The 27,201-nt window shown below is 38.0% G+C and overlaps 1 protein-coding gene across 4 annotated transcripts in view; it reads left to right on the top strand.

The window, feature by feature from the left end:
- NCOA1 (nuclear receptor coactivator 1) overlaps positions 1-24,729 on the top strand; it is a 251,961-nt gene extending 227,232 nt beyond the window's left edge. For 2 of the 4 annotated variants that reach the window (XM_069493832.1, XM_069493833.1), the window contains exons 19-23: positions 1,968-2,370; positions 9,367-9,541; positions 13,649-13,832; positions 17,871-17,960; positions 22,231-23,237. In XM_069493832.1, the coding sequence (XP_069349933.1) occupies positions 1,968-2,370; positions 9,367-9,541; positions 13,649-13,832; positions 17,871-17,960; positions 22,231-22,401 (1,023 nt within the window). In that variant the 3' untranslated portion in view covers positions 22,402-23,237. Of the gene's footprint in view, positions 1-1,967; positions 2,371-9,366; positions 9,542-13,648; positions 13,833-17,870; positions 17,961-22,088; positions 22,146-22,230 lie in introns of all 4 variants that reach the window. The other 2 variants (XM_069493836.1, XM_069493835.1) reach the window with 2 other exon arrangements.
- The last annotated feature ends 2,472 nt before the right edge of the window (positions 24,730-27,201 follow it).

Here is a 27,201-nt window from a genome sequence, read left to right as displayed (position 1 = left end):
AGTTGATGTAGAAATGTGGCCGATAAGAGATTTTAAAGAGGGTTTAAACAAAACTCTTCTTTCCTCCATAAAAGGGACCTAAATGGATTTGGGGCAAATATAGGAAGCTAACACCAATCAAAGGGATAAACACAGCCATGCATCGCTTAAAGACAAGGATGTGTCTGAGAAATGTGTCATTAGGTGACTTTGTAGTTGTGTAACCATAGAGTGTACTTACACAAACCCAGATGGCATAGCCTACTACACACCTAAGCTATATGGTATAGCCAATTGCTCCCAGGTTACTAACCTGTGCAGCATGTTACTGTACTGAATACTGTAAGCAACTGTAAGACAATGGTATTTGCGTACCTAAACATACCTAAGCATAGAAGAGGTACAGTAAAAATACCATACTGTAATCTTATTGTACCACTGTTGTATATGCAGTCCATCATTGACCAAAATGTCATTATGCAGCATGTATTGACAGAAGCTGCTGGTAAGCAGCAGATATATGTAAGCAGCATCTTTATGGGTGAAGATTTGGGTTTCTCTGTCTTATAAATTGTAAATCTCAGTGTTAGCTCATTCAGGGGTAATTAGTTTGTAAAGAAACAAGACCCCACTTTTGGAATCCATGTAAAGATGGTTTTTATCAGAAAGTCATATTTCACAGTTTCTTCCAGGTTGGACCATTTGTAGTTGGCAAGTTTAATTTTAATAGAGCTTTATGCTTTAACCAGATCCTCAATCTAAATTGACATTTTCTGAAGAAGGCTTTATTGACATCACATGTTGCTTTGCATGTTAAACTGAAAAGTGATTTCCACCTAATTTTACCACTTCTTGCCTCATCCATAATACTATAGCTATTAAACCACTTATGCTAATGCCTGGAGTAGTCTTACACCACAATAATGATATAAAAACACTAATTTCCATTTATTTCTTTTTACTATTTTATTTAGTCTTACTATTTCCTATTTAGTTAATTATTTTCTTTTTTCAATTTTTTATCTTTAATTATTATGGGTACATAATAGTTGTGTATATTTATAGGGTACATGTGATGTTTTGATACAGGCATACAATGTGTATTAATCAAATCAGGGTAATTAGGGTATCCATCACATCAGGCATTTTTCATTTCTTTGTGTTAGGAACATTCCAATTCCACTTTTTTAGTTATTTTAAAGTATAGTCTAATTTATTTCGTTTATTCTGTCTCACTATATTTTTGCACCTACTAAACATCCCCATTTTATCCCTCCCTCCCCGCTACCCTTCCCAGCCTCTGGTAACCATCAGTTATTTTCTTTTGAAGTGATAATTTGTTAGGCATTGAATCCTGGATTTGTGATTCTTCCTTTTTTAATGGCGTTTGTAGGTTTGTTTTTTCTGATTGTAAAGGTATTATATGTTCATTGTAGATAATTTGGTAAATACAGAAAAGTATAATGAAGAAGAAAATTAAAATCACTTAATAAGCACATTTTATTCATTTAAATAAAGTAGGGATAATTATCTCAATGAGAAAAGGGGGCAGCTAAGTTTCTCCGTACTAGAAACGCAGTAAATTTTTTGTAATTGAAAAAGAAAGAGTCTGTTAACAATCTAATGTCAGATAAAATAGAAGTCATCAAGCACATTTTCTGTCACTTTCTTTGTGGTTTTCATGTTTCTCTTAAGAGTTTTTATGGCCTGTATTATTGAGAATTTGCATTGAACCAGTAATAATAGTCAGATATTGTTTTAGCATTTCTCAGCTACTTTTAATCTATAAAGTGTGCTTAATTCATTTTTTCTCCTGTGATTACTGCTTAAGAGATTTTTGTTCTTTTTCTGTTTTGGTTTCGCTTGTGTGCTGATAATTGCTACATATTTTATTGCCCCAAGCTACTAGACTCTATTCTACAAGCTTTCCAAGATAAGTAGTGATTACAATAATTTTAATAAGTGAGGGTTTTTTTTCTCCTTTGCAGCCACCCCTGAACGCTCAAATGTTGGCACAGCGTCAGCGGGAGTTGTACAGTCAACAGCACCGACAGAGGCAGCTAATACAGCAGCAAAGAGCCATGCTCATGAGGCAGCAAAGCTTTGGGAACAATCTCCCTCCCTCATCTGGACTGCCAGTTCAAATGGGGAACCCCCGTCTTCCTCAGGGTGCTCCACAGCAATTCCCCTATCCACCAAACTATGGTACAAATCCAGGAACCCCGCCGGCTTCTACCAGCCCATTTTCACAACTGGCAGCAAATCCTGAAGCATCCCTGGCCAACCGCAACAGCATGGTGAACAGAGGCATGACAGGAAACATGGGAGGACAATTTGGCGCTGGAATCAATCCTCAGATGCAGCAGAATGTCTTCCAGTATCCAGGATCAGGTATGAGAGTCATAACTTTAGTTGCTCTTATAAGTAATACATACAGGTTTGGTCTCTCTTCATATTTGTTGGTTCACTGACATTGACGTAGATAGCATGCTGGAGAGGGAAGATGCTGATATGGGAGCCAGGAGATCCAGGCTCCAGACTGAGCTCTTGCCACCACATGGCTGATGGTCTGAGGCTTACCTCCCTTTCATAGCTGAGATGATTGAATTAGAGGATCCATAAGGACTTAACTCTAAAATTTTTAACATTTTGTATGCAAAGTACATTCTCTTATTTTTTTCTCTCATGGATCTCTATGAGAATCTAATGAAAGTCCTTCCCAGACAATGGGGTTTAGTATACTAATTCAAATTTGCATATAGTTTTTTCGTTGTGCGGGAAATTTTATTTTTGATAGTTTACATAAGGATAATCAATCTCCACAAAGTATCTCAGACTTCTCACTGGTGCCACCACTATTGGCTGCTATGGTTGCAGCTTTGTCTGGAGTACCAATCAACTGTCTGGCTTCCAAATGTTTTTTTCTTTTTTAATCTTTCATTTGCACTATCTGTCTTCTATTCTCTTTGTCCTAGGTGATGATATCTTTTTCTGTTTCTTTTCTATCACTTTAAGCTTCTCATAGGTAGTAGCAGTAATACACATTTGATTAATCCACATGTTTAATCAAATTTCCGTGCAAAAGTCATGGCCAATTCCTGAAAAAAAAATTGAAATAAATCCTTTGATTATATAAACGAAAGAAAGAAGGTAAATTTTAAGGTTGCTTAAAAATGAATTTCAGTGGGATAGGTGCTGTTTGACTTGAGTAAAATGTCGAGGTTACATAGAGATTTTTGACATTGGCACTATGCTTATCATCTTTGACAGCCAAATCAATTTAGAATTTCCATTCTGATGGCAACAAGTGCTAAAATCTTTTGGCTGTCAAATTAAGTATCTAAGAAGATTTGTGTCAAAGAGCACCAGAACTCTCTAAGACATTTTAATCAAAATTATGCCACATTGGTTTCTTTGTCCTCAAGACAATGATGTCACTGATACTATCTGTGTGGGAAAGAAAAGGATTATGAATCCATTTTTTAATTATTATGGTTGTCTGGACAGGAGTGGCCTTCAAAAGAGTTTTATTTCCATGTGTCCTGTAATTTCTGTGTACAAAGAATTTAAACACAGCCTTTTCACTCTAGCCTGCAAAAGTACTTTCTCCAACATGAGAAGACTTCTGTAATTGTCTGCTTTTCCATTCCTCTCCCAAAATGACAACTTGACCAAAACAGCAAATAGATTTTTAGCAGCATTCATGATATTGATTGTAGAGCCTTTAATCAAAAGATTTATCTCATTCATAAGGGGAAAAAAGTAACATAAATGAGCCAAACATTAATAAATTCCTCATCAAATTATTCTAAGAATTCTTTTCTCTTAAAAAAGAATAGAAATACTACTTCTATCAATTTCCAGTCATATACTTTAAAATTTCTCCTCTGGAAAGCAAAGAAAGGAGAACTTCGTATCCTGCTCCCATTCCTTGACAAAGACACATGGAAAGGCACTACTTCAAAGCCCTGGTTCTGATGAAGTTGACAAGATTTCTTTCAGGATTGTGGGTCTAGTCTTTGATCTGTTTTGTGTCAATATAGAACACAGTGAGTTGAAATAATTGAGTGGGTGAGGGGCTTCCTTCTTTTCCAGGCAGCATGACCCGATGTCTTCCTACCCATGATAAGCATTCTATCTGGTACCTGGATTTTTCTTCCAGACTCACTTTTTTGATTAACAAAAAATACTTTTCACAAAATGAGAATTTTTCTTTGATAAAGTCAGCATTCATATTACAATTAAAACCCAGAAGAGATTAGTGTTTCATCCAGTTGCAGACTGAAATGAAATGGCAGGGCTATCAGTTCTTCCTTAAACTGCTTCAAAATAACACTGGAAATATTGTTAGTTTTTGGGGAAAGATTAAGTACATTTAAAGATACAATGTTTTTAATTTCTTCCACCACTCTAAATTATAAACATGCTCCAAGAATGATCAGCAATCTGGTAGAGGGCTTTAGGACCAGGTTTTATGTTGGCATAAATTCAAGTTTTGGAAAAGTACCAACCTGTTCAAATTAAGCCTTCCAAAAAAAAAAAAAACAAAAAAACACAGTTTATTGTCGCTTAAGGAAATCCAGATATAGGGGCTGTTTGGCCTTTGTTGGTTTTATGGTTCTATTGCCAACAAATTTGCCACTCAAAAAATACTAAAATATATGTATCCCAGTGTGTTTCAGGGTCTGGTAAACTAAGGTCCATGAGCCTAATCTGGCCCACCTGTTTTTGTAAACAAAATTTTATTGGAACACAGCCATATTCACTAGTTTATGTATTATCTATGGCTGGTTTCACACAACAGAGTTAAATAAGTACAGAAACATTATGGCCTGCAAAACTGAAAATATTTACTATCTGGCCCTTTGCAGAAAAATTTCACTGATCTCTGCGTTAATTGATGACAGTAAAACCAAAGGATGACTACATTATCTTTGCTCTACATCCTTTGCTTTGGCATCTTTCAGCTTAATATAGGCCCACATTAAATGAAGGAATATGTAAGTAATAGTAATGGCAGAGTGTGTTTTCTTGTATTTCTGAAAACAGAAAACTTTCCTAGATCATCATGCCATGTCGATGAGTGCACAAGAACAGAATTAGACATTTAAAATATACTAAGGCAATATTCAAAGTAAATATGGGGAATTTTTTTAACGTTGTACCCAATAAATGGATTCTTCGAAGCCCGTCTGGAGACCTTTCTTCCATGAACTACAGTAAACATGCTACTCCACCCACTCCTCCTCAGTGATCTCATCTACTTCTGGGGCTTCAGGGACCTCTGCATGCTAATGACTCCATTCTCTATCTCTGCAACAGATCTCTCAGCTCATGTGTACGGCTGCCTACTAGATACACATACTTGCATTTCCACCAGCACCCCAAACGCAACTTGTCCAAAGTTTGAGTTAGACTCATCAGCCCCACTTCCACTTCCTTACCTGCAGCCTTCTGATTTCAAGATTGTTCTTTTTTAAGCACCGAAAGAGGCAAGAAAAGCTTCATCTTTCTCTGCTTCACCGCTTTTAATGAAAGGATTTGTTCTGTAAAATTTGGATTTAGTCAAAAGGCTGCACTTAAGGACTTAGAAGGCCACATGTGACCATAAGGCCACAGGTTCACCACCTTTGCACGAAGTGTCTTTTACTTCTAGGGCTTTGTACATCCTGTACCCTTGGTCTAAAGTATCCTTTCCTCACATGTCTCATTCCTGTAGCTCCCTCCTCTCAGGTATATCTTCTGTGAGGAGCCTTCCCTGACACTCCCAATCATAAGCACTCACCACCCTATCATATAACCACTTGTTAACCTAACTGCCTTTCTTTTTAAACAGCAAGTTCCTTGCATGAGCAAAGTGTGACTTTTTAAATCATTGTTTCTCCAGTGCTTAGCATAGTGATCTGGTACTGAGTAGGTGCTTAATGAGTCTTTGAAGAAATAAAAGAAGTATAAATTCTAATTTTAGTCGCTGCAATCAAATGGCTGCAATACTAGTTATGGTCCAGCAGAAAGACTTAACATAGTCTAGGCAAAGATAGAATTGTAGAATTTGTAAACTAGAAGGAACTAGATTATTTGATACAAATTATCCAAAGTCCAGTATAGCAACAGAACTGGGACCAGGACTCTGACTATTGCTCTAATTCATTATCCGTTATAACTAGTTCTTTCTATTAAAACTAGGTCATTTCACAGAGGATTTTTAGAGCAATAAAATATTCTGATACTATAATGGTGGACACATATCATTATACATTTGTCCAAACCCATAGAATACACAACACCAAAAGTGAATCCTAATGTAACTATGGACTCTGGGTGATAATGATATGTCAGTGTAGGCTCATCAGTTGTAACAAGTGTACCACCCTGGTGGGAAATGTTGATAATGGGGGAAGCTATACATGTGAGGGGGGAAGGAGGTTTGTGGGAAATCTCTGTACCTTTCACTCAATTTTGCTTTGAACCTAAAACTGCTTTAAAAAATAATAAAAAGACCACTAAAAAATGGCAAAACAAAAACAACAAAACTTGTCATCTAATAGGGAAAGTTGTCCATTCCAACAGTATGTGAGATGAGGCCAGAAAGAAATATCAAAAAGCATGCTGATGTGCTGGGAGTCTCTTACTTACAGTTTACTTTTGACCCCACAGAAAATTATCCAGAATATGATTAATATGATAAGTATCTTCCCCCAACATACGTATTTTTTCTAAAAGAAATTATTCCATCACAAATAAGGTTAAAAACGCATTAAGAACAAATCATTATTTTTTTTAAAGAACTACAACTAAGGCAGTTAAAATTTAAAATGTAGAATTAATGTAAAGGCAAATGGCAATATATGGCTAAACAAAAACAAAAAGCTTATAAATGAAAAAAAATTTTCTCCATATATGCTAAGTTAAAATTTCTTACCAGAGATTAAATTATATATAGAGGAAACAGCAAAAATAAAATGTGTAGTTTTGTTTATATAATCTTTACTTTTAAAAAGTCATTAAATGTTAAACATTTAGTGAAAGAAAAAACTATAAAGTCTATAGTTGGGTCCACTTTCACAGAAAATTTTAAATATTTTTAAAATTATAGCCTACAAAAAACCAAAAATGAACAAATTCACTACATCTCTGGCCAGATTAACCAAACAAAAAAAGATAAAGTTATTATATTAACAGTGATAGAACACAATAGAATATTATACAGGCATATTCAATTGTGTTTATAAAGAGACATCAAGGACAGGGAAACGATGATGAGAGAAAGAAGCAGGTCACAGAATTATGCAAGATTTTATAGAGAAAGTTTTTTTTTTCCCCTTCCAGACTCACAAGGACATAGAGGAAGATTTAAGGAATTATACTAAATTACAGGCAATCAAATTATGACATTCTTTTTTCTGCACCTTTATATCTTTCTCTGCCTTAAAAGTATTTACCTGTGAAATGTATTTTGTCAGGAAAAAAAAAATACAGGGTGCTAGCACAACAGAAAACATAAAAAAAGAAACCCATTTTTACTCTTTTAAATACTTATGGATTTCTACTTTTGGCCAAGGTGGAGTAACAGGGACCAGATTTATTCTCCATCTGAAATGAACAAAATTTCAGGCAAAGTACATTAAACAGCTCTTGAGATTGTCCAGATTGTGCTTCAGGGAGGAGGAATCCACCAGGAGCAGGCAGTTTCCCTGAGTTGAGGCAATGGAGCTGTGAGTCCAGTAAGGCCAAGGCAGCTGGAGGTGGCAGGGCACAGTACCAGAGAGGACGGAGCTACACAGAGAACCACAGGACATACGGAGAGTCCCACTGAAAACTTCAGCTGAGAGCAGATTGGGGGGGGGGGGGCGCGCGCGTGCGCGCGCGCGCGCGCGCGCATGCACAAATCTAGGCCAGAGAAAACTACGTGACAAGATTAGAGGGGAACAACCTTTGAAATTTACACAGGGCCAGTTCCTCTTCCTACCAGCCAAAGTAGCAAACCTCATTATTCATGGGGTATCAAGTAAAATGCTTGGAGGTGTTTTGCCTCAGTAGTAGAGCAGAATAAGTCGTAGAATAAACCCTTTTTGGGTACAAGACCCAAAAGAATTTAAACTGTTTCCATGTAACCTAACCATAGCACAGACAAAGGTCAAAAATATTGAAAGAAATTTAAAAAATCCAGCACCTAACAAGGTAAAATTCACAAGGTTTGGAACCTGATTTTCAAAACTTTCAGGCATACAAAGAAGCAGGAAAATACAATCTGTAATGAAGAGAAAAATCAGTCAATCAAAAATGAACCCAGACATTACACAGATGATAGAACTAATTAGCAGGGACATTAAAGCAATTATAAATTTTCTGAGAATGAGGTTATCCTAAAATGTATATGGAAATGCCAAGGACCTTGAGTAGCCAGAACAAGTTTGAAAAAGAACAAAGTTGGATAACTACCTAATTTCAAAAATTACCATAAAGTTACAACAATCAAGACAGTGTGATATTGGTACAATAGACATGTAAATCACTGGAACAGAATAAAAAGTCCAGAAATAAACTCTTATGGTCAGTTGATTTTTCTTCAACACAACTATATCGGATAATAAGCACTAAAAAGGAACAAACTACTGATAAATGCTACAAAATGATTGAACCTCAAAAACATTATATTAAGTGAAAGAAGGGCAGATACAAAAGATGATGTCTTGTTATATTTATATGAAGTATCCACAAAAAGGCAAACTTTAGGGAAAGAAAGCAGATCAGTGGTTACTTGGGACTGGAAGTGAGAGTGGGGATTGACTACAAACAGACACAAGGAAATTTGGAGGGTATTGAAAATGTCTAAATTGGATTACAGTGATGGTTACACAACACTATAAATTTACTAAAAATCATTGAGTTGTGCAGTCACCGTGGGTGAATTTCATGTTGTATAGATTATATCTCAATAAAGCTTTTAAAAAGAAGGAGGAGAAGAGAAGAGGAGCTCACAGAAAAGACTGAGGAGGAGGAGTCAACAAAACTTTATAATTTTTTCATTTTCACACATGGGTTTTTCTTATTTTTTCCCTTTTCAAGTTACATTTATTATACAGGTAATTCATCATGTATGTTTACACTTAAAAATTCATGTTAGCAAAAAAGTAGAAAAAAATCATACACAATCCTGCTGCACAAATCAACATCTTAATGAATGGAAAGCATGCTTCCAAACTTACATGTTTATTTCTTTATACTGAGATTTCCTGCCTTATTTTAAGAGACTAAATTTTTCCCTATTCTGTTGAATGAAATATTTCTAAATATATTGTGACAGATCCTTTGGGAGTTTTTTTCTTTTATGGGGTTAATAAATTTACAGTATAGTCACATGAATTAATTTACGTCAATTTATAGGAATGGTTCCCCAAGGTGAGGCCAACTTTGCTCCATCTCTAAGCCCTGGGAGCTCCATGGTGCCGATGCCAATCCCTCCTCCTCAGAGCTCTCTGCTCCAGCAGACTCCACCTGCTTCTGGATACCAGTCACCAGACATGAAGGCCTGGCAGCAAGGAGCAATAGGAAACAACAAGTAAGGGGGCAGTTTTTATGTATGAGCATCCACTCTGCAGCACATAAGAACAGCCATGCTTTCATAGACTGATTGTATTTTCACGGTTTAAGTAGATTATTGGTTATTGCCATTTGCATAGTAGAAGACTGAATTTTATGTGATTGGGAAAGAAAAATAATGATGTTTAAATCTTTTAAATATCAAGTCATTTTTAAGGCATATTTGTGTCTACAGTACAGAAAAGCAGTCTAATGGCCCCAATCTTTCTGTCCTACCCTCAGCACACCTGAAGAATGTAATTAATTCTCATCAGTAACAGAGCTTCCCTGGGGCAGATGTAGAAATGGGTACTTTTAAAAAAGTCTTCCTTTATAAGAACACTTAAAAATCTTACAAATCTAAAGCAAGAATGTCAAAATGCTGGAAACCAATAGAGCTGAGTAGTGGGCACACAGGTTTCATTTTTCTCAGTGTATTTGAAGACTTTATAACAACAATGAAGGATTTTAAGGCTTCTTGGGTCATCCTACCTTACCCTTTTTTGAGTCTCTAGATTTTCAGTGGCCTTATCTTACCCATTTTGCTGAGAATTATCTCACCAAAGTCTTTTTTTTTTTTTTTTTCCAAATTCTGGCTGCTGAACTTTTCACACATCACTTGAGTTTTATAAGAATTTTAATTTGGTTGTGTCTTGGTTCTAATGACAGGGAAGCCGTTTAATCTGACAACATAATAAGTAAGGCAGTTAAAGTTGAAAACATAAGACTATATTCTTTTAAAGTTCATTGAAAGGTGAGAGAGGAAGTCTTCCTGTTAGAGAACTATGTAGCTCTCAATGAGGGCGATGTATAAAATTATTTAGAAATGGAACTATCTCTGTAACATGCAAGAAGAATTTAGTCTCTGAATGTATTCTTATCCCAACTTCCTAAACACTCTTTAGATTCCATAGCCTATCATTATAACTAGTCCCTTATGGGCACTCTCAACTCCCTTGCTCAGCTCCCTCTGTTGCTCTTGTGCTGGCAAAATTCCCCCTAATGAAATCCAGCTAAAGTCTTGCTCCACACTTCTACCTAAGCATGGCAATATAGCTTGAAAGAAACAGTCATGCTGACATGTCTCACTAACCTATTTCTCTGCTCCCCTTTACCGCTAAACTCCTTACATGACTATGCCGCATCCACTTCTCCTCTTAATCCTTGTTGAACCAGTCAGGCTTTCATCCCTACCACTCTACCAGAAGTGCTTTTGTCAAGATGCTTAATGTCCTTTTCAGTGCCAAACAAATGTTCATCAGTAGCACTTGACATATTTTAGCATTCATTCTTTCTTAAATCTCTTTCTTCATTTGTTTCTGGAACAACTTTCTCTGTTGAGGTAGGTGGCACTCCTCCTATCACTGAGTCTCCTTGAGGGTCTTCCTCATCTCCCTGACCTGCAGTTGAGGGCCCCAGAGTTCATTCTAGGGCCTCTTCCTCATACCTATACACTCCTTGGCTATATTGCCCACTTTTGCCACTGTATAGGCCTATCTCTATGTTTATTACTCCCAAATTTAAATCTCCAGCTCTGATAGTCCCCTTAACACTAAACTGTATCTCCAACTGCCCAATCGACATCTCCACATAGAAGTCTAGTAGACATCTCAAGCTTAACATGACAAAAACTACAGTGATATTTTCCCCCAAACCTCCTCTCCTACTTTTTCCCATCTCGGTAAATGACAACTCTGTTTTATAATTGTTCAGGAGAAAACCTCTTCTCTTTCTCTCAGATCCCACATCAGCAAATCCTGTCAGCTTCTTAGCAACTCTCCCTTCTTACCTATTCCACTTCTACCCCTTAGCACAGGCCACCACCATCTTCTTCCTGGGCCATTGCAGGAGCTCCTGTCTCCCCGCTTCCACTCTTGCTCCACTATCACTTGGCCTCTACAGGGTAGCCAGAAAGCTGCTTTTAAAACATGAAGCGTTATGTCCTTTACTCACAGCTCTCCAGTAGCCCCCCAAGTACCCAAAATACAAAATAATGCCCATAAAGCCCCATATGTATCATCTTGCTCCTGGATACCTCCGTGACCTCATCTGCTATTCTCATCCCTCACTCTGCCACACTGGCTGCTTTTTATCCTTCTGTTCCTCCAGTGTGCCAAGTACATTGCACACTCAGGGCCTTCGCATTTTTTAATCCCTCTGTTGAAATGTTGTTCCCTCAGTAGCCACATGGTTTGTCTCTCACACTTCAAGTCTCTCCTTAAATGTCTTCTTATTATTTGTAGACTTGTGTCATGGGACAGTCCCATTGCTTATTAGCATTTTAAAGGCTTAGAAGTCCTGTTGTTTAACCTTTTATTTCTCTGACTTGTTTGACCATGGACTCCTCCCTGCTTGTTAATACCTGTAATATCGGAGGAACCCACTCTGGGCCAGTGTCTTCATCCTCTTTTACCCCAGGATTTAATGACTACCAAATACTGGTGCTACCCTGAGAACACTGGGATAACTGCCACAAGGCAGACAGGAAAGCAGGGGAGGGAGAGGGCCTGTGAGTGTTGGACTTAAGGTGCCAGTGAACCCAGCTGTCTTTCCAGGACCTGGGTCAGTGATTGAGGCTGCAGAAGGGCTTGGTCATCTTCCTGTGATGGAAGAAGCTGAAATGGAACTATTGGCAGGAGCAGTTTGAAAGAACTTAAGCTAATATACAGTGCCAAATATAAATTTGAAAGGAAATTAAGCCCTAAAATTTTTTTCATGAAGTATGACATCATTGCAGTCCTTGAAGCTTCCTCATGCATTCACTTACACAGCCTTGCTCCTCCACTGTGGTGATTTATGTATCAGTCGACAAATGAGCATTGTCTGAGGCAGAAATGTCCTCATTAGGAAATGGGCGTAGATTAATAGGGTTTTTTTCCTCACCTTTAGATGTGGGAACACTGTGCCACAAGCATACACACTGTGCAGACAGTAATGGTCCACAGATGCATTATTGACCATTTCCTAGGCATATTTTCTGTTGGCATTTGTGTTTTATAATCACTTGGGCAGGGGGTGGAATTTGCTGCCTTTCTTAGACATGATGAATAGGCTGTTTCTTGGCCTGTTAATTTCAGTATGATTACCTTAATCTACTGGAAGCTATAAATGTCAGTACATCCTACTTACCACCTCAGTGCTAGAAAGGAATAGATAAACAATGATAGGGAAAATCATTTTTGAAATCAGATTCTCTAGAATTAACATTAAAATAGGTGGACTTTTGCCAGCAGTTTATTAACAGTTGATATATAATCATAAAATATTTGGTGTTTTATGGAACCTATGAAAGTCAAAACACATATCATTTTCCTTTAGATGTGTATGTCTGTATCACTGAGAATTTTCAGGGTTCAAATATAAAGTTTCTAGGTAAATTTACTTGGAGTTTATTTCATACTATTCTATTTACTAATAAACTGATTTCACATTTGAGATCTTTGGTATAACAACAGTCCAGAACTTGGCCATGAAGAAGGAAGTCAGTAAAACAAGCCCTCTGAAAAACATAACTGCCCTTGTATTTTGCTTCCTAGAAAGGACATAGAGCTATCTGTGTTGAGGCCTGAGAAGACCTTTGAAGTCTTTAAGAAGATTAAATTTGCCAAATAAAACATTTGGTTATGTACATCTGGTTTCCTCTTAGTTTATAGCATATTGAAAGCAGCCAGAAGCTAAAACCTTGAGAAGTGACAGCAAGCTGTAGGACAGTGAGTAAAGGCTCTCAAATTATAATGTGTACAAATAGTTAGAAATGTACCTTTCTGTACCCACCCCCAGAAAATATGATTCACTAGGGCTCGAGTAAGACCTAGGAGCTTCAATTGTCAGTGAGTCTCAGAGAATTCTCTTATAGATGATGTCTAGACTACATTTCGAAGAACACTGGCATAGCTACAGAGTTCAAAATATATCTGAATTATATTCAATTCTTATATATTGTAATAAGATACAGTCTTACATGTAACTTAAGGATATAAAATATTTTATTTGGAATTCTATCTAATAATTTACAGTCAGAATCCAGTCACATCATCCCCATTTTCATGATCAGTGGATGTAATCTGAATTGTTTTTGAGTTAACAGTGTGTTCAGTCAAGCTGTCCAGAACCAGCCCACACCTGCACAGCCAGGAGTGTACAACAATATGAGCATCACCGTGTCCATGGCAGGTGGAAACACAAATGTTCAGAACATGAACCCAATGATGGGCCAGATGCAGATGAGCTCTTTGCAGATGCCAGGAATGAACACTATGTGCCCTGAGCAGGTAAGTGGCACAACTCACACACTTGCCGTACACGCACCATACTATACCACAGTTCATTATTCCAAGGAAAATCATGTATATTGACAGTTACTCATCAGAAATAACGACACTTCTTTATTCTTTCCCACTATCTTTTGATAATTACTGGCCCTTGAGATAGACAGTGGAAATTTTTGACAGACTTGTAAATAGGTTTTAGTCTTAGGAGATTTTTGGTGGTGTAGATTTATTTTAAAATGGTACATATAATACATTGGTTTGGAATACCCCTTTCTATTCTGAACACATTTCTTTGTCTCTCCCTTTTAATTCAACAAGCATTTATTCAATACTTACTATGTGAAAAGATAGCCTTGTGGGGCATTTGTTTTAACAAGTTGGGGAGATACAACATGAACAAAAGATCAGTTAAATAATATGACAAAACAACCATGTAAGAGATGGACCGTACATACGTATGTCAGATGAGGAGTATGTACAATTGACTACTGAGGGTTTAAGAGAAAAGGGCTTGGTCAGGAAAGGCATCATGGAGAAGTTGCCTAAAGGAAGAGAAAAGGTTTGATTATCACAGCATGACCTAGGCGGAATTAGAGGTTGAAAGCCTGATGAATGTTAAGGGGATATTTATATTAAATTTAGAGCAGAATTTATGTGGTAAGCTTTTTGCATATTTTACATGTCATTTAAGTGTTTGAAGTTTATCCTGGAGCCTCCTGCAGATTTTTAGGAGAGAATGGGTAAATTCAAAGTGATACTTAAGAAAATCATTGGAGTAACTCCCTAATTACTATTCTTATTATTCAATCAGCAACCACAAAGTAGACTGTGGTGACTAGGCTATTACCATGCAGCCATAATGTATAGCAAGTTATAAAAATATACAAACACTGGTTACCTTTTGTATAGACTTCCTTTTTGATGTGAATTTTTTTTAAAAAAACCCCTATTTCCCACCTTAGTAAGCCTAGGGAGGGTAGTGGGGAAACAAAAAGAAAAACTTAAGTGGTCTATATCTTTATAGCAAAGTAAAAGAACTAAATAGGATTGTTTCTTGTTACCTTGTTGTTATTCAATTATTACAATTATTTACTATCTCCATTAGATTAAAACAAAATAATTCAAAAAATGAATTAGGTAAAAATATTATATTTAAAGTGAGTTTCTTATATAGTTGGATCTTGCTTTTTTATTCAGCTCAACAACCTGTCATTTAATTGTTGTGGTTAGTCCATTTACATTTAACATGGTTATTGATGTAGTTGTATTTAAATATCTCATTTGTCTTTTCTTTGTCCCATCTTTTGCCTTTGTTTAATTGAATATTCTTATTCATTTTATCTCCTTTGCTGGATTATCAGGTATATGTAACTGTTATTTTAGTGGTTGCTTTAGTTTATGGTATATATCTTTCACTTATCACAGTCTATCTTCAGGTGATATTATATCACCTCATGTATCATATAAGAACCTCACAACAGTATATTTATATTTCTCCCTTCCTATGCTATTGTTGTCATAAATATTATATCTATACATGTTATATTTCCCCACAGTATATTGTTGTTATTTTTTCTTTAAAAGCCAATCATAATTTTTAAACTGTAAGTTTTATATATAAACTGTAAGTTTTATATATAAAAACTGTAAGTTTTTATATTTATCCATGTAGTCACCACTTCCAGTTTTCTTCTATGTAGTTGCAGATTTCCATCTGTTATTATTTTCCTTCCGCCTGAAGGTCTTCCTTTAAAATTTTTTGTAATGAAGATCTGCTGTAATGATTCTTTTAGCTTTTGTATGCCTGAAAATGTCTTTGTTTCACCTTCATCTTTGAAAGTTCTTTCCACTGGCAGTTTTAGCTTTCAGTACTTTAGAGATGTTGCTCTACTGCAATATTTCTGATCAAATATCTGCTGTAATTTTATCTTTATTCCTTTGCATATGATTGATATTTTTCCCTCTCTGGCTGATTTTAAAATTTTTCCTTAACGACTGTTTTTAAGCAATTTGGTTATGATATGCTTTGGTGTAGTGTTCTTCGTGTTTCTTGTTCTTAGGTTCATTGAGCTTCTTGATTCATAGGAGTATAAATTTTGTCAAATTTGGGAAAGTGTTGATCATTATTTCTTCAAATCTTTTTTCTGTTACCACTACCTGCCCCCACTCAAAGACTCTGGCCGGTTACAGGCCACTTGAAGTTGTCTCAGAGTTCACTGAGTCTCTGGGTTTAGGGGTTTTCCTGTGGGGATGGGATGGGGTTCAGTTATTTTTTTCCTCTGTGTTTTTTATTTTAGATAGTTTCTATTGTTAGATCCTTAGGTTTGCTAATTTTTTCATTTGTAATACCTAATCTGTTAATTTTATCCAGCATATTTTTCATCTCAGACATTGCAGTTTAATTATCTAAAAGTTATATTTGGATCCTTTTTAATATCTTCCATATCTTCAGCACATCTTTCATATCTGTTCAGTCTTTCCTCTTCTTAAACATATAGAATATGGTTATGATAATAACTATCTTGATATCCTTACCTATCATTTCCATCATCTGCATCATTTTGGGGTTGATTTCAATTGACTGGCTTTCCTTTTCATTAGGAGTCATATTTTTCTGCCTCTTTGCATGCCTGGTAATTTTTTATTGAATGCCAGACATATGAATTTTACCTTGTTTATATTCTTATAAACATTCTTGAGCTTTGTTCTGGGACATGGTTAGATTTCTTTAAAACAGTTTTCTCCCTTCAGGACTTACTTTTTTGTTTGGTGGGACCAAAGCAGTATTTACTGTAGGGCTAATTTTACCTTACTATCGAGGTAAAGCCATTCTAGTATGCTACCTAATACTATGTGAATTATGTTTTTCTCTCTGTTTTGTGAGATCAGGACCTATCCTCAGCCCTTTGTTTGTCTTTGGGAATTATTCCATGTCATCTCTTCAGGTGATTCGTTCCCCTGCGTCTATAAACTGATCAGTACTGAGCTACAGACTTGAAGTCCTCTGCAGAGCTCCAGAGCTTTTTCTCTGGCCAGCTCTCCTCTGATAGTCCACCCTTTGTATTCCAGCTGTCTCTTCTTAACTCGGGAAGCCTACCAGGCTCTGTCTGGGTCCCCTGTCCCCATGCTGCAGCCTGGACGTACCCTCCAGGCAGTAGGTGGGCAGTTGCCACAGTAGGGACTCCTGAACTGTAGCCCAGTTCTGAGGGATCACTGTCCTTCATTGCCTTTGTCCAATGTCCTGAGTGCCTTTGTTTCACATATTTTGTCCAGTTTTTTCGTTGATTCAAGCCAGAAGGTAAGTCTGATCCAAGTGGAGTCTATCGCTAATTAACTTGTATATATGTGAGAGAGAATTAACTTTTTATTAAAGTATCATATGTAAGAATATACAAGAAAGTATACAACTTGAATTTTTACAAACTGAACACACCCAAAAATTGGGGTCACCAGCACCCCAGAGATTCTCCTTATGTTCCCTTACACACTCTTCAACCCCACAAGGGAAACACTACTATCCTGACCTCTAACAACACAATAAATTGCTAAGCTTTTATTTTTCCTGTCTTCCCATTACTTTTCTCTCAGTGAGGTTATTTTTCAGCAAGATTGTTTTTCTTTTTTTTTTTTTTTTTTTGAGACAGAGTCTCACTCTGTTGCCCAGGCTAGAGTGAGTGCCGTGGCGTCAGCCTAGCTCACAGCAACCTCAAACTCCTGGGCTCAAGCAATCCTCCTGTCTCAGCCTCCCGAGTAGCTGGGACTACAGGCATGCACCACCATGCCCGGCTAATTTTTTCTATATATATTTTTAGCTGTCCATATAATTTCTTTCTATTTTTTAGTAGAGATGGGGTCTCGCTCTTGCTCAGGCTGGTCTCGAACTCCTGAGCTCAAACGATCCGCCCACCTCGGCCTCCCAGAGTGCTAGGATTACAGGCGTGAGCCACCGCGCCCGGCCAAGATTGTTTTTCATTGAAGAATTTTGTCTTCAACTTAAACAACGAGCTGATAATTTAGTCTTGTATTTATCTTTAATAGATAAATGATCCAGCACTGAGACACACAGGCCTCTACTGCAACCAGCTCTCATCTACTGACCTTCTCAAAACAGAAGCAGACGGAACCCAGGTCAGTAAGAAAATTCTAAGCCCAGAGCTGTCAGAGGTACTTTAGATACACAGAGGATGTTGTGTAGCATCGTTAAGAGCCTGACCTTGGGAGTCAGACCTGGGTGTGAGTCTTGGCTCTACTCTTCATAGCTATTTCATCCTGGGCATGTTACAGAACTTTCCTGAGCTGCTATACAACCATACAGCCAAGATACCTGCTTATAGGATTGTCAAGAGAGTTAAATGAGATAAGCTTTCAGAAGGTTAATTCAATGCTTAGATAGGATAAAAGGATCACAAATGGTGGCCACTAATTGTTATTTTATAAATAAACACAGTGCTAAAATTCATCTGTCATCACAAGACCTCAAAAGATCTCAGTAAGTTTAGATAAAACAGAGTGCCTGCGGTGTACTCTGCCTCCTTAGAAGTATGTGTGGCCACTTTCCTGTATTAACCTACTTTAGAAATTTTAGAGAGAGGTTTTAATTCACTTTGGTAACTATGAGTTTAGTCTCTTCGTAATTTTTTTAAACACAGGCATTGTGCTACAGATGGAGATAAGAAAAGACATAAGATATGTTCCTTGCCCTTTAGGTGAACTGTGGGGAGAAGTGAGGAAAGGAAGTTTCATTTGTGATTTGCCAGGCCCTGTGCTAGGCACTGTGTGCTTTATCTCTTTCGCACCTCACTGTAATGCCACCGAGAAAGAGGTGGTAGTCCTTTTCTTCACAGACGAAGAAACTACGCCACTCACAAAGCTGGAAGAGGAAGAGCTAAGGTTCAAACCCAGGTCTTTCTAACACCAAAGTCCATGCTGCTTCTGCCATACCACTTAGGGCTGCTGAAAGATAAAATACATAGACAGACATATGCACATAAATTGTCACATAACCAAAAGGAAGGCAACCTATCAAATTTATATTATAAGTAATAAGAGCCATAAACGTCCAAAGAAAGGAGAAATTGCTGAGGTGGTCGGAAGAGCATTTACACAGGAGAAGGGACTGAACTGGGCCTTGAAGGACAGTTGTCAAGGCAAAGTGAAGGGAAAGGTCCGGTAGTTGTCAGAGGCTGGTGTGGGGGTAGATTTAGAAGTAGAGGGGATTGGAAGTTAGAGGACACAAAGACAGGGAAATAAGAATATCTTAAATATCTTAGCATTGTCCTGGGAAACCAAATCTACTGATTTGGTTTGTAGTAAGAATTCATGGGAATTAAAATTGGTAAAGTAGATCAGGGCAAATTTCAGGGACCTTGAATGCTAAACTAAGGGATTTTGATTTCTACCAGATGAAGAGTCTTCACTAAGGGGAACAATTATAAAAGTACTAGTTTAGGCTTCATCTTGGGGTGGAGGAGGTGAAGGAAGGCACACTGGACAGCTAGCTCAGGAGGAGAAAGATCAGTTAGGAGGCTCTGTCCATAGTCTGAGCATTAGAAGGTAGGATTTGAGTCCTGTGAGGGTAAAGAGAAGGCATTTTGAGATGGGAGAAATGAAGGATCTTCATTCACTGAGTTTTCAAAAGTCTCACATCCACAGAGACATGTACTGGGCAGTTCACCAAATTGGTTTAAGCAAAACAACTGAGTTTTAGAGTTCTGGAGCCCTGGGACAGTATTTGAATTGAAGTAAAAACTATGCTGGAAAATCTTCAGAGGTTGGGACTCAGCTCTCACACCATGCTTCTCACCTGGCAAATCTAAAGCTTTTGTGTCACACCTTACCTATCTAGGAAGGTGTGGCAACATATACAGTCCTTTGAGGTCGGGTCTAAGGTATCCCCCTTTTAAGTAACTGTTCAAATGGCTGAAATGTGTTTCAGAGTTTGGTTTAGTCTTTTCAATTTTTTTTTTTTAATTTCCAAAATAGACTGTCTTTTAAAAAATATTCTTTTGAAAGAAGCAGAATTTTCTCTGTAGGTTTGTTTTGGTTTTTTGTTTTGTTTTGTTTTTCAGAATATTGCAGGGGTACACACACTTTGGTTTCATATATTGCCTTTGAATCACCTGAGTCAGAGCTACAAGCGTGCCCATCCCCCAGCTAGTTTGTTTTATCATGCCTTTGTCAAGAATGTTTTTAAGTATTTTTGGACAAAAACACTTTATGCCCTGTCCCAATATTTCATACATAGAAACATGTAAACATGAATTTTTTTTTTTTTATAAGAGACAAAGAGACAGAGTCTCACCGTGTCACCCAGGCTGGAGTACAATGCAATCAGAGCTTATTTCAGCTTTGAACATCAGGGCTCACGCGATCCTCCTGCCTCAGTCTCCCAAGTAGCTGGGACTACAGGCACATGCCACCATGCCCAGCTAATTTTTAAAAAATTTTTTGTAGAGATGAGGTCTCACTGTGTTGCCCAGGCTGGTTATGATCTCCTGGCCTCAGGTGATCCTCCTGCCTTGGCCTCACAAAGTGCTAGGATTACAAGTGTGAGCCACTGCACCTGGCCTGAAATTTTATATGTTGATTTTATTTTTTTAATAAATCAGTCCCTCAAAAGTATTATTGTTTCAGTAGCACAATCTTCTTTCTGTTATAGCCTGTCATGGAATCTCTATTTGTTCCAGTGTTTTCATATTTACCAAACAAGCTGGGGAGTCAGTTAGACAGAAATACAGAGACAGATATGTGAGAAGAGAAGAAAAAGACAAGGAGAGGAGGACTGGAGTGCTAGGGGCCTGGTTATACTGGGGAGCTGCGATGGGGAGGAAGCAAGACAGAGGAGAGAACAGGAAGAGAACACAGAGAATAGAGAAGTGGGAGGAGGGCTGGTAGGGGGTTGTTGACCTAGGGAGAGAGAGGAAGGCTCAGTGAAGCTCTGGAAGGAAAAGAGTCAGAATGAGAAATTTATAGAGCACAACGGTGGGGGGAGGGCACAGAGGCAGCTGGAGAATAGACTCAGAGCGTTGGTGAGTTTTAGATACACGAGAAAGAGCCCAAGGAAGACAATAACAAATGGGAGCATTACAGGGGGTGGGGAAGAAGCCAAATTTGGGAAATTAGGGAAAGAGGAGGGCGAGAACAGTGCTGATCTTAACTAGAGATTTAATTCATCAGGCATTTAAAAAGTTCAACTCAGGGCTATCTGCCTTCTCTGAAAGGGAGTAGAGATGTAAATGGATTAAGAGAATAAGAGACCAGCGGCTGGGCTGATGTAGAAATTTGATGGTCGGGACATTTGACATTTGGCTAATGAAGGCTGATGGAAAACAACTTTTATTCGATTAGGACAGAAAAGTTTTCAGAAAAGCTGAGTGTAATTAGCATGAATTAGTGATAAATAAACAAAAAATTATATCACTAATCTAAAATACTTTATGAACGTATTAAATATAAGGCACAAGTTTGCCAGAAGTTAGAGACACTTAGTTCAATATACTTAGATGCCTTAAAAGGCATTTCCATTCCTGGTCTGGAACATTCACAATGTGGTATTGGCCTTAATCAGTTCTACAAACAACTTTTGAATAAGTCTGATTGGTAAAGACTAACTTCTGGCTTTGTTTTCCCAATAGAATATGCTAGAACTATGCAACTTTAGACATTTTTTAAGGAATAAGTATATTATTACTGAAAGTAGGTTTTACAAAAGGGAAAATTCACACTGTTCTCAGCTAGTAGATTTATTGTTATTTTTAGCTCATGTGTTTAAATGGATTGTCTATCAGGAAAAAAAAGTTAAACATAAAATTGTTCTACCAATATTTTGCTGTAATTCTAAAGCCAACGTGTGAAGGAGCTATGTAATAATATATTTTAGATATTACACAAATCTTTTGGGCATTAACGTTAAATGCTGATGTCCTGAGTTGTGGTGGTTTTATTTTGCTAATACTGGGTTAAAGCCCTTAATTTTTCAGTGACATCATAAAGATTTTTTTATCCTACTAAAGTCATCCATAGAATGGTTTTAAACCAGTTTTCCAAATAGTATGTATTTTTCAAAACCCACCACTGGATACCCAGACTTCTGAAACTGGGCTCTTCCCAATCTTGGCAGTATTAGCAACAACACTGACTTTCAGTATTGACGGCAACCCTGTAGGAGGCGTGACCATTCCGATTTTGATTTTATTTTTAAAGTGTGAACTTTCCAGAACCCTGAGCAAAATGAGTGCAGCGATTTTCTTTTTGTAGGACAAGAAGACAGAAGAGTTCTTCTCTGTGGTGACTACAGACTAGAGGAATGCTCTAGTGAGTTTCCACTTCAAGTAGTACCCACTCATAAGCCGGGGGGGCAGACCCTTCTGTCTAAACACATCTTTTATTTGTGTTCCAGCAGGTGCAACAGGTTCAGGTGTTTGCTGACGTCCAGTGTACAGTGAATCTGGTAGGCGGGGACCCTTACCTGAACCAGCCTGGTCCACTGGGAACTCAAAAACCCACGTCAGGACCACAGACCCCCCAGGCCCAGCAGAAGAGCCTCCTTCAGCAGCTACTGACTGAATAACCACTTTTAAAGGAATGTGAAATTTAAATAATAGACATACAGAGATATACAAATATATTATATATTTTTCTGAGATTTTTGATATCTCAATCTGCAGCCATTCTTCAGGTCGTAGCATTTGGAGCAAAAAAAAAAAATAAAAAAAAGGAGTTCACTTTTGTTGGGAGATTGAAAGATGTTTTTGTTTCTTTCTTTGTAAAGGCCTTGGATATTGAAAAAATTACAAGGCAGAACAGTTGGACAATCTATTTCTTGAGCCAAATTTAATTATTCTTATTTTTATAATCAGTCATTGGCTTCTTATCTGGATGAAGGCTTCTGGAGGAGAACCAGAGCGACAGGTTCCAAGAGGAAGATGAAGCTCCACCTCTGCCGCTCAGCCCCGACCCTGCCCAGGAAGAAGGGCGCCTGGGGCTTAGCCTGTGCCCGTCCACCAAAGGCTGTCACGTTTCTCCAAATCAACAGCCCTCCCCTGCCCCGACCCCAGGCAACTTGTGTGTACAATCAGCTGCTTCTGGCAACTCTGTATCTGTTGGCTTCAAGAGAATATTTTGCCTCCACATACGTACCCCTTCTCCTTTTTTTAAAGATGGATTTAAACCAAGATGCCTCCAGGAAAGAGGATGAGATGAGTATATTCACAGAGGAATCCAAAAAATACAGTTTGGGGGAAAATGCAATAATTTTTGATGAGATGAGTGAAGGACAAGAAGTGAGTTCTGTCAATTATTGTAGATAGAATTTTCTGATTAAATCTGGAAAAAAAAAAAGGGCAGCCTGTTCTTTCTGCTTTTATTGTATTAACAGCTGAGGTAGCTAAGGTTATTTAAAATAAAATTAAATTTATGATCCAAGTAGCTTATTTTTCCCTTTAAATCTCTCTGTAAATATATTTGATTTCTTGTAGAAATTGATTTCTTTCTGTTTAATTTTATGCTTTTATTATACTCTTGATTTTTCTAAATTTGTGTGTGAAATATAACATTGATTGAATTGCAGTTACATATGGCTAGTATTATTTTGTTATTTTAATAACTGTGATGCCAAGTATGGATTTATTTTGGGTTCAAATCAAAATGCCACTGCCAGAAAGAGCTGTTCCAGCTGAGCTAGAGCATACTGCCCTAGAGTGTCCCTGGGATCATCTAATCAGAAGTGCACAGGCTACTTGTACAGAGAAAAATTAGTACTCAAAATCTTCACTTTTTTTAGATTGACTTTGGGAATTTGAATTTTCATCAGTGCAAATACAAATTTCTCTACCCTGCTCTGAGGCTAATTGGTACCATATTTTCCCTTTGTGTCTTGTCACTCTGCCACATCCCATCTCATCCTGGCCTCTGAGTCACGGACCCAGTGAACTGACTTTCTAATTCTAGAAGTTCCACTGCAAGGCCAGGAAAGCTTGAGAAAGGTATTGTGGAAGAAGCAAAGGTAGACCCCCAGCACTCACCTTCGTCTGCATCCCTGGGCCTGTGAAGGATGACGCCGTCTGACGTTCTGCACCAGCTACCTCTGCTTCCACGGCAGAGAAAAGGCCATAAGAACTATCAGTGGGAGAAGAGCATGGACTCAGACTTCAAGGAAGAAGCCATTTTCCCAGGTCCTTCCTCCTGCATCTTACCACCCCCTAGTTAACAGATAACTCCATTGAACAGCATCTGTTCAGAAACTATACTGAATAAAAAGATTGGTGGAAGGGCTCATGTGGGTAGCAACTATGAAACAGAAATAGGACACTCAGTTACAAACATTATCTCTTTCAGTTTTTCAGAAAATGCACCCCTGATTTCATTCATTTCCAGCTTGAAAGCCCAGCCATATTACTCTAGTCCCTACCAAACTGCTCTAGAAGGTCATTTCCATTTTGTTTGTGATATTTAGACGTGTAGACTTCAGGAAGTTCACCTTTAACTTCAGCATTCCAGATGAAGTTTTCTGACTCAGTGCTTTTGCATAAGGAACTAGAAAAAAAAAAAGTGGTAAGGAAAATTGGAGATGCTAACATCCTCCCCCATCCCAACTGCACCTTAAAATATGCATGTCACCTTCAAGGTTTTATAATTGCACTGTTTGTTTTATGTATGTACAGATTAAAATTATTGCTACATTTGAGAAAAATAAAATTGCTTGCTTCTATGTAATTCCTGTCATTCCACAGGAAATTTACTTTTCCAGCTACTGAATAGAATTTGTTTAACAACCTCATGGGTTGCCTCTTCATTTACAGGGAAAAAAATGAAACCTATGTTCTGCAGAAATTGCCAAAGCCTCAAATGACTAAAGAGTAATTAAAGGATAATAAAAGAAAGGATCCCTGAAGCCAAAGATCCTTGAAGTCACCCTAATATGAGCCAGCCTGCTGAAATTTAAGAAGGTCAAAGCGAAGTCATGATAGTGGGCCTTGAGGAAATTCTAACTTTGGCTGTGTATCTGATGATTAAACACTCTTGCCCTCCTGTTTCTTGTCCCTGGAGATCTGGTCCAGGCAGCACTCTACAAGATACCTTATCTCTCTTGATTATTGGGTTTTTTTAATATACCAACATTTATTGTTATAGATGTTGAATCTTACTTGAGCAGGCTCCCTCAATGTGACAATGCATTTTATAGAAATTAGGCCCTGTTTCTTGTTTGTGTGTTTCTAAGGCAGCCTGAATCCACCAACTCTTAGCTAAGTAGGGCCAGGGTAAGCGGGGTAAGCAAGATTCCAGAGGGGAGGGGAGGGTGTAGTTCCCGCACATATTCCTACATGTAAATATTCACAGATTTGGTAGCTATTGTCAGAAATCATTTAGGGGGGAACAAAATCTTTTTTTCACAGTTGGGATGAGGTAAAAATGGTGCTTCTTTTAGATGATGCTGAACATTGATTTAAAGTTACCCTGAGGTAATTGGATTAAGTGGTACACAGGGAAAAACAAATAGAAAGTATTAGGAAAAAGTGAGGTTGGAATAAAGAAACTATCCTTTATGGTTTTGTCTAAGCAAGGTTCCATTCCTAAAGAAGATCTTAGAAATGGTTTCCTAGGCCTTGACAAAGAAAAATAAAGGATAGTTGTCTGCTTACAAAGGCCGTTGTGCTGCTTTCCTTGTTGACGTTAACTGCTCTGCCCAGAAGAGCGGATCCACCTGAATGAGGTGAGTAGTTCAGAACAGGCTGAATCTGTGACCATTCCTCACCTCTGAACATCTTGATGGCTTAATTAAGCCCATAAATTCTTTTTACTGCAGAAAACTGCCAAAATAAGCAGTCCTCCGTCCAGAACCCTTTCTGCCAGCGCTAAATTAGTTTTCTTTATGTACTTTCATGGCCCCTAGAACTCTTAACAAGATTGAAAAAATAAAAAGCTCTGGCCTCATTCACTCCTTCAACACATTTTATTGTCTTTATCCAGGGCACTCAGAATAGGAAGGGATCCCACAGCTCCGTGGACCCTGCCCTCATGGAGTGTGTATTCTCATGGGGGACTCAAAGTGATATAATCACAGTTGGATTAAGTGGTACACAGGAGAGTTTAAAACTGCGTTGTAAGGTCTGGTCTGGAGGGTCAAGGCAGGCTCGGTTGAGGAAGAAATGGCATTTGAGGTGAGCTATGCAGGGTGGTGAGAGAGCGCTGAGGAACAGCACGTGGCAGGCCTGGAGACAGGAAGGTGCCCCAAGAGCTGGCTTTTTAAATTGTTAACCAGTGTTCCTGAGCTCTCATAAACACATTATTAGAATTATGTCAGCTGGTGGGCTGGAAAGTAATTTAAATCAGCCTTTGGCTCCAGGAGGAACAACGCTAGGCTTTGGGATCCTCATTTGGAAATTGTTCCAGCTGATTGCTAAGGTCTGTTCCATAACTAGCCCTGTCCAGCCAGAAGTACAGGCCTGTATGTCTTCTACCCAGTGATCTATAGCTGGTGACAGTATTATTAATAAAAACATACAAAGAAAATGAATTGGTACTGTACCCATGTCTAAGGTGCTGTTAGGTATATAATCTCATTTAGTCCTCTGTAGTCCTTGAGAGAGTTGTAAAGAAAAAAACAAGCTCTAAAAGGTTATGGCCCAAACACCACTATTTATCAATGGAATTCGGAGTTGAAACCAAGTCTTGTTTTTGCAAATTCCGGGTTCACTACCCTGGACTATATGATTTAGGATGAATTCTGAGTCTGCAGACTTTAATCTTGTTGTGTGACTTTAGGCAATGCTTTCTTATGTGAAATAACTTCTAAAAACAGGCTTTGAAAAGATGGACAAGAACTCAAGGGTTGAGAAGAGAGGACCAGGCCTCCTCTGGAGGCAAGGCCTGCCCAAGTAGCCGGGGGTTGTCTTCGGCATGTGGTCCGCAGGGTGTCCCACTGCAATTTGGGAGAAGCATTTTGTCCTCCATATCTAAATGAGGAGCTCCATGGAACCACAGCTTAGCTTAAAATTTTTTTAAAACATCCCCTTAGCTTAAAAGAATTTTGGAAAATATGGATTCTTCCTGGAGCATATAAAAGAATGGCTGGTAGAGGAGCCTTTATTGTGAGACAGAGGAATGGTAGGGCTCTGCAATTCCTCCTAGGATATTAGGTTTTTTGAATCAGACCTTGGAAGCACTCTCTTTTTTTCCCTGGCTATTGATCCTTCTGCAGACAAAGAATCTTTCTCCTGTGCTATGGAGTTTGGCTCTGGTCTAATCATTTGTGCTTGTCTCAGAACTTTGGTAGTTTGTACAAGCAACAGAAGCAAGCAATGGCCACAGGTATCCATAGCAAACCTGAAACATTGGCTTGAGAAAAGAATTAAAATGTTAAAAGCAATAC

This window comes from Eulemur rufifrons, chromosome 19 (genome assembly GCF_041146395.1).
Source record: "Eulemur rufifrons isolate Redbay chromosome 19, OSU_ERuf_1, whole genome shotgun sequence".
NCBI lineage: Eukaryota > Metazoa > Chordata > Mammalia > Primates > Lemuridae > Eulemur > Eulemur rufifrons.
The sequence above is the reverse complement of the archived record's forward strand: the minus strand, read 5'-3'. Positions and strand labels throughout refer to the sequence as shown.